The sequence below is a fragment of the Coptis chinensis genome, chromosome 1, assembly GCF_015680905.1.
Source record: "Coptis chinensis isolate HL-2020 chromosome 1, ASM1568090v1, whole genome shotgun sequence".
NCBI classification, from domain to species: Eukaryota; Viridiplantae; Streptophyta; class Magnoliopsida; order Ranunculales; family Ranunculaceae; genus Coptis; species Coptis chinensis.
In genome coordinates, this window is record NC_141456.1 from 36,987,327 (window position 1) to 36,995,512 (window position 8,186).

An 8,186-nucleotide genomic window follows, 5' to 3' on the forward strand; every position below is an offset into this window, starting at 1 on the left:
AAAAAAGTGTTGGGTAGCACACATGTTGGTGGAAATCATTTTGTCAATGTTGAACTTGTTGAAGATTGTCTGGTTCCTCCAGTAATGTGCTAATGGCTTAGAGTTCGATATGATATTGCTGGAAGTTGGAATTTGGCATTCACAGCAAGGCAATTGAAATTTATGGTATTGAACATTCCCAATTTAATATGGGAAGATGAGCCTGTTGAAGCCCCAACAGTACATGTTATCTACTAAGTTGTTCGTATGTTGTCAATATAATATTTTGATGTAATTTGTAAATTCATTTTGACATATTATTTTGATGTAATTTGGAACAAGTGTAATTTAATTTAATTTTTATGTTATTTGGAAATAATGTTTGGGCTTTTATTTGATTTGATTTGGAAATCGAGTGATCAAATAAGTTGATTCGAACGGCAATCAAGTGATTTGGAAATAATGTTCATATGTTGTTAATATGATATTTTAATATAATTTGGAATAAGTGTAATTTGATTTGATTTTACTTGATTTTACCCCAAACGACATGGTAAAGTCGTTTGACCTTTGAACCAAACGATTTGGGCTGGTCGTTTGACCTTTGAACCAAATAGTCTAAGCTGGTTGTTTGAGAAAAGCTATCTGTTTTTTCATGAAACGATCTGAGCTGGTCGTTTGACCTTTGAACTGAAGATCTGAACTGGTCATTTGACTTTTGAACCAAGCGGTCTGAGCTGGTCATTTGAGAAAAGTTCTCTATTTTTTCATGAAACGATCTGAGTTGGTCGTTTGGGAATTCAAAGGAATGATGTGGCTGGGTTGTTTGAGCATTCAAGGGGACGACATGGTTGGGTTGTTTGGACAAAAACAATTTAGAATTTCATTTTGTTTTTACAACACTTTCATATCCATACAAACACAAACATCCATTCATTCCAAAATTCATTTATTGTAAACTCAAATAACAACAAATTCCACTTAATATCCATTCATTCCAAAATCAAAATTCATTCATTCCAATCAAAATTCATTAATTCCAATCAAAATTCATTCATTTAATCCATCCATTCCTTCCAAAGTTACAAATTACAAAGTTAACAAAGTTACAAACCCTAAACTGAAACAAATCATGAATTATAACGCCCACCACTGTACTTGCACCTAGTCAAGTTGCACGCCTGCTCGAAGGAGGACCTTGCTTCCTCTGGAATATTATTCCCAGCCAATTGTAGACCTCTCTCTAGCATGCGACTAGTTTTATCGATGACGTCGTTCTGTTGAAAAAATGGAAATTAAGATAAGTTACCAATCGAATTCAAAAAATCACAATTAGAGAAACTCAATTAGAAATCACAATACTCACAATCGGTGTACAATTGGGAAGTGTTTCTAGGGAGAAATGAATAGGAAGACGCTCAGGGTTTACCAATCGAATGTGAGAATTCCTCGCATACCAAGTCATGTTGTTTGGATGATACTCCCATAGATAAGACGAGATAGATCCTTGATTGCAGGGTTGGATCACGTGATTTTGCCATGACTCCCAGTAAGTTGGCCCAATATTGGTCCATCTCACATCATACTCGTGTCCTGCTACAATTCTTGTCGTCCAATTTGGTGTTGGAGGAGTTACGGGTATAAGCTGCATGTGACCCAACTAACACACAACCTTTGTGACAGCGTAAAACTCGACAATGTTAAAAAAACATATCAATCCCTAAAAAAATGCAATGTCATCGATCGGGCTTGTAGCTTTGACATTATTGTAGGGATGCCAATCAACCTGAAACAAAATCAAATGTGTCATTAACAACTCAAATGATCAATTACTAAAACATAATAATATAAACAAACTTAAATACTTACAATGAAACAATTCATATCATCAAGTATCGCTTGATAATACTGCAATGCATGCGTTGTATCATTATAGTGCAGAGCGACTACTGTGTGTTTATGAGCACGCGCCTCAGACAAGCTATAGTCCATGTTTGGGATTGGTCTGAATATCAAGAAGTACTTATAGATCCACGCCTATATATATATATATATACACACACACACACACACACACACACACACACACAAATAGTTAACATATTGATAGAGTAATAAAATTAACATTAAAAATAACGAGTTTTACCTGTAGAAGAGTCATATAGCCTGTAATCCCTTTTACCTTCGCACATGTGGTAGCCCCAAGACCTCTATGCATACTCTCCTATCTCACTGAATTTCAACAATGCGCCTCAGATAACATAGATGCACTTCAGTCCCAGACTTGTCAATAAAAACGACACATTCAAAGAAAAACAGGATAAAAGCTCTGACAGCCCGTTGGACTTCCTGCTAACTCGAGGCCTTCTCCACCACCTTCCAAGCAGCGTTACATATGGGCTTATCATGAACCTTGTTAGCAAAATACTTCCGGAGGAATTCTAGCCTTACTTTTGAAATGAACTTGCTAGCTTCCATCTCCGCCTTAATCAAAGAAATGGGGAGACACAAAGCACGATGTAGGAGATTTACCAATTGTTGTAAGTTCAACTCGCTGCCCCTTTGCACCGCTCTTCCTCTAATTGTGACTCCACAGATTTGCACAATATCGTCCAAAGTCACAGTCATCTCCCCAAATGGCACATGGAAGGTGTTGGTCTACGGATGCAACCTCTCCACAAACACAGAGACCAATGGTGGATCCATATGCTCATGATAAATTAATATGAGATCATACAACCCAGTCCTTCTCAACTCATGCTCAAATCTTGGAGACTTTCTAAATTTATTCATGAAATCCCATTGGCAAAACTTCGTTAAGTGCGAAACACACTTCAACGCTCCGCGATCCTCCTGAAACAACCAAGCACGCATTAGACTCAATGAGCATAAACAAAATATTTTGTAAAAGAAAATCAAAGTACTAAAGAAAATCAAAATATTACCCCTTTTCTCCTAAACATCGCGAGCGACATGCACCGTATAGTCATACAACAGCTCTGACTCATACGGGCCACCCCCATACTCATCTCTTTTAAACTCCAAATCATTATTGGATTTTCTCACAAAATCTAATACTAGAGGTGCTTCTTCCAGTGGTGGTACGACTTCTACTATATTTTCTTCCATATCATCATCCTGCTCCTCCTCCTCCTCCTCATCACTCTCCTCTTCCCCCTCCTCACCCTCCTCTTCCACTATACTCTTCCCACGATCCATATTTACATCTAAACCTACATTGTTATCGCTATCTACACTATCTTCACTCGGAACTTCAAGAACCTCAGGAACCTCTTTTTCTTTGTGGTCCCCTCTAAGCACTGATGCCGTGGTGCCCTCTCCCCTTTTTCTCTTTCTTTCAGCCGCATCACCACTAGAGGAACTGTCGCCAAACAACTTCTGCACACCCTTGAATATAGTTTTCGCTACATTCTTCACATTATTTGATCGAAAACCCATTGCTATAAAGAAAAATAAAACAAGTATTAGTAACTATAATAAGTTTACTCAAATCTAAATCATATTCTGATTTTTAACACTACTATTACAGTTCCAAAACTTTCAAACTTCCAAAAATCCCAACAAGAATTATTTCGCAACGAAACAAATGTTATAATTGGTATACCACTAAGATTATTAAAAGAAAAATCAAATACTATTAAATTCAAACAATTTCTAATATCATTCATCTTGAGACCTACTTTGAGTAGCATAGATATTAGGACATAAACTTTCTTTCCAGAATTTTTGATAAAGAAAGCAGGATTTATCTCAAACAGCTATCCAATATCTTTTTTACTGCAACCCAATTTTTCAAGAAAACACATCATGTCATGCATCTTACTCCAATCATATACACTTCCATATGACAAATGCCCCACAAACCAATCACTACTAACTCCTAGACCCTTCAACTTCTCAAGAACTCTGATAAAATCCTCATTCACTCGAACTTCAGGAACCTCAGGAACCTCTTTTTCTTTATAGTCCCCTCTACGCGCTGATGCCGTGGTGCCCTCTCCCCTTTTTCTCTTTCTTTCAGCCGCATCACCACTAGAGGAACTGTCGCCAAACAACTTCTGCACACCCTTGAATGTAGTTTTTGCTACATTCTTCACATTATTTGATCAAAGACCCATTGCTACAAAGAAAAATAAAACAAGTATTAGTAACTATAATAAGTTTAATCAAATCTAAATCATATTCTGATTTTTAACACTACTATTACAGTTCCAAAACTTTCAAACTTCCAAAAATCCCAACAAGAATTATTTCGCAACGAAACAAATGCCATAATTGGTATACCACTAAGATTATTAAAAGAAAAATCAAATACTATTAAATTCAAACAATTTCTAATATCATTCATCTTGAGACCTACTTTGAGCAGAATAGATATTAGGACATAAACTTTCTTTCCAGAATTTTTGATCAAGAAAGCAGGATTTATCTCAAATAGCCGTCCAATATCTTTTTTGCTGCAACCCAATTTTTCAAGAAAACACATCATGTCATGCATCCTACTCCAATCATATACACTTTCATATGACAAATGCCCCACAAACCAATCACTACTAACTCCTAGACCCTTCAACTTCTCAAGAACTCTGATAAAATCCTCATTAACACCACCAACCAATAACGATGGACTATAACTTGCTAACTTAACAACAGTAGGTGCACTCAAACACAATTTTTTATAACCCCGAAGTTTCAAAGCCAAGACTCCCTCACTGTACCCAAAAATATCTCTCACCTCTTTATAAATTCTACCGATTTTATTATATATTCATCTTGCATTGTATAATAATCAACAATAGAAACCACAAATTGCATTGTATAATTTGTCATTTTGGAGTCCAAACAACTTGCATTGTATAATAATCAACAATAGAAACCACAAATTATTTAACAATAACAACCATACTTATTATTCAACAATAGAAACCACAAATTGAGAAACTAGAGTTGAATTAAAAAAAAATTAAACAAAATGCACTCACAAAAATTGATATTCGAAACTGAAGACAGTGATTGGTGGAAATCGCAAAAGAGTTTTGGGTTTTGGGTGAGAAATCGCAAGAGAGATGACCGGTTAGAATAGATTGTAGCCGGTATGCGTTGAGGTTGAGAAGGTGTATTGGGCTTTTGCTGTTGGACTTCGTTGTTAGGCTTGGGATGGAGGCGGCCCAATCCAATTTATGTGGGGCCCAATACAGGACTCTACTTAATTTGATAGCAAGAAGTGCACGATGCGTCCCTATCCTATTCATCTTAGTACTCTAATTCCTTAGAATTGTTATCATCTTGGTGGGTTTGGGGTTGAAAAGCCTTTGTCATGAAGTGGTAGCAAACATATTCCAAGAGCTTATCTATCCAAAATAGCAACATGAGGCTCTCATTTCTCACACTTAAAACATGGATCCATACTTCTTGCTTAGAGAAAAACAATGAAGAAAAAACTAGAAAATGAAGAAGAACAAGAGCATGAAATTCTAAAGGCTGTGGCACAAGCCTGGCTTGCGCATTCGGGTAGTAGTGGATCAACAAATGAATTTGATGCGTATAGAAGCAACTTTAGAAGCAAGCCTACTCGGTTCAAAACTGAAGCTATGCGTAAATTATCCACAGAGGCAGCTGGTTCAAATTGGAATTTCAGGGAGTCCTTATGGGACTCGTATGAAATTGTGGCCGTAGCCAAAAGGCTAGAAACAGGAATGGTATTAGATCATCCGTTGTCGTTAACTGAAGAATCAAATGGGGCTCTTAAGAAACACAAGGAGAGTAAGAATAGTTTGAGGAAATTATTTCATACATCGAAGAGATTTTCTGGTGATTTAAGATAAATTTTGGTTTTTATAGATCGAACTTAACACTGTGCTTGTTCCTGCCTGATTTCTAACACAGTAACCTTCGTTTTCTATATTTTTTTCCTTCAGACAACCCAAATTTGTTGCAGGCATTGGTTGCCTACCATTTATGATCTTGTAGTACCTTATGAAATTGAGTAAACTTAAGTAGTTCCTGAAATACATCCAGTTGGAAATGATCATACATCACTACAACAGTAAGTTCTTTAAAAGATAAGAAGCTATTAATATAGGGCCAGGAATTTAACTTCAAAGTTTTGAAGAAGCCTACCTCTTTTTGAAGAAGAGTACGTCTTAAGGTCGTTCCCTCTTTCTCGCGAAAAGTGGCAGTCAATGTGCTTGTGTTCAGAAGCCAATATTTGAAAACTAGATATCGTTGATTTTAATGAGAAGCAAACTAAACGATCAATCGATCAGTAGATAAACAAATACCTGGGTTCACATCATTTTCCTAAATGATATATCTAGAATTGAAGCACAAAATATTACGAAAGTTTATATACGGTAGTGTGCAATGATCGAGACAGAGACATTATTTAGCAAGATATTAAGTAAGCCTTCGAAGCACCCATACAGCCCTATATACTACATAGTTAGGGTTATAATGGTATTGGATATGATGATCAATAGTCTAGCAAGCGATAAAATCTGTCTCATTACGCTTTCATGGTCATCCATTTGCAGAGTCCGAAGGCCTTGCGCTTTTGCAGGATGAATTTCTCAGCTTCCATATTGACATCTTCATCATGCACTTTCTGGTTACTGTTCTTAGCATGTTCAATCTGCACAGTGCTCTCAGTCACTTGAGTAGTCTGAGTGGCCTTATTGTTGAAGAGCATATGAAGATTGGGATAGTGAGGCGCGTCAATAATACTCGGCATTCGTTCTATCTTATTAACATGCACGCGGTACTCATCTGAGGTGGTGTGCCAATTATCATGGTGATTCTTGGTCAGGTCTTCGTGTCCGAAGCTAACTCTTCGAGACATTATTGTTGGCACAAGAAGAGCGTGTGAGAAACATATATAGGCCTACTTGCAATTTATATTCTGAACTATATTCCAAGTAGATAAGATTTGCATCTGATACTCCTCCCTTCTAACAAATTTTCTTTTCTTGTTAACAATAGATGGGTGTCATAACTACATAAGAGCATCTCTGGGTGGAGGCATCAAGTGTCAATTATTTGCCTCCACCATTGGGAATTTCAGAATAAATGATGGCAGGTTGATTGCAAAAGGCAATTGAGAAGATTTGAAACAAAATTTATTATGTTTGTTTGGAAAGTTAAGTCTTTATTGTATTTTCGTTCTTCCAGTGTTTAGGATGTTTTAAGAGGTTTCCATAGTGATATTTTGAGTATTTTATGCAGTTTTAGGTAGTTTTAGGTAGTTGTATCAATTTAGGAAGAAAATTATTTAGAGAAGTGCTTTCTCTTGTTTGTCTCCTCGTATCTTGGTATTCTATTGGTAGAATCAACAAGTCTTGGATGCCTTTCAAGTTTCAAGCAAGCCGGCCTTTCGAGTTTCTAGCAAGTGCTCAGTAAACTTCAATTGATTCGAAGGAAGTTCGTCGAGTTTTCAGGCAACATTGTTAAGACGTTCAACTGATTCGATTGAAAAAACAACCGTTTCTCCACCACGCGCTGCATCAATAAACCATCTCTAGGTAGAGACAAATAGGGAGGTATCAAGTGTCTAGCTGCATCCGTGGAGGCAAATTTGTTGTTTTGTTTACGCACGACACTCCCACACACTTTTTTTTTTTTTTTTTTGACTTTGATCAGAACAACCGCGACGACACTTCTAATGTCGTGCGCTACTCCCACTATCGCGTGCTCCAACTGTAACAATACGGGCGGAATTCTATCTCCATATATCTACACTCATTTCCTTCTTCATTTCACATACACTCAACACTAACACTCCACTCAAACAACTCAACTCACACACAACTACACTCTCAATGCCACAAAAGCAAGGTAGGGGTCCAAGTTGGATAAATGAAGAAGACATTGCTCTTACTAGAGCGTGGGTTGAGATTGGAAAATATCATATAATAGGAAACGATCAATCGGGGCAAGTTTATTGGGAACGAATTATGGCCAGGGTGTGTGAAATTCAAGGTTTTAACAAAAACTGTAAGTGGAAAGGAGTCTCACAACATTGGGTGTATTTTTTTTTTTACCGTTCTTGAACAAATATCATGTCATACTAAAAAAACTTGAAGAACAACCTCTAAGCGGGGGACGCGAGGACATTGTACGATTCGACAAACTTGTTTAATTTATATTTCATTTTCTTTATACTTGACTATATAGCATTTGATATTGATTAT

The 8,186-nt window shown here is 36.8% G+C and overlaps 2 protein-coding genes across 4 annotated transcripts; one reads left to right on the forward strand and one right to left on the reverse strand.

Annotated features, from left to right (window-relative positions):
• Positions 1-992: 992 nt before the first annotated feature.
• Positions 993-7,193, reverse strand: LOC147523807 (uncharacterized). 3 transcript variants are annotated; one of them, XM_086599660.1, is made up of 7 exons: positions 6,121-7,193; positions 3,824-4,120; positions 2,925-3,440; positions 2,126-2,832; positions 1,849-1,984; positions 1,346-1,765; positions 993-1,256 (listed from the first exon to the last, which is right to left on the reverse strand). In XM_086599660.1, the coding sequence occupies exon 3, from the start codon at positions 3,436-3,438 to the stop codon at positions 2,935-2,937; it is 504 nt and encodes a 167-aa protein (XP_086455786.1). In that variant the 5' UTR covers positions 3,439-3,440; positions 3,824-4,120; positions 6,121-7,193; the 3' UTR covers positions 993-1,256; positions 1,346-1,765; positions 1,849-1,984; positions 2,126-2,832; positions 2,925-2,934. The 3 variants fall into 3 exon arrangements, with proteins under 3 accessions (XP_086455786.1, XP_086455778.1, XP_086455781.1); XM_086599652.1 differs by having other exon boundaries at positions 3,681-4,120; XM_086599655.1 differs by having other exon boundaries at positions 1,849-2,016; positions 3,681-4,120.
• LOC147523808 (uncharacterized) lies at positions 4,120-5,904 on the forward strand. The gene has a single exon (XM_086599669.1). It carries the CDS (start codon positions 5,430-5,432, stop codon positions 5,823-5,825), a length of 396 nt encoding a protein of 131 aa, XP_086455795.1. The 5' UTR covers positions 4,120-5,429; the 3' UTR covers positions 5,826-5,904.
• Positions 7,194-8,186: the final 993 nt, after the last annotated feature.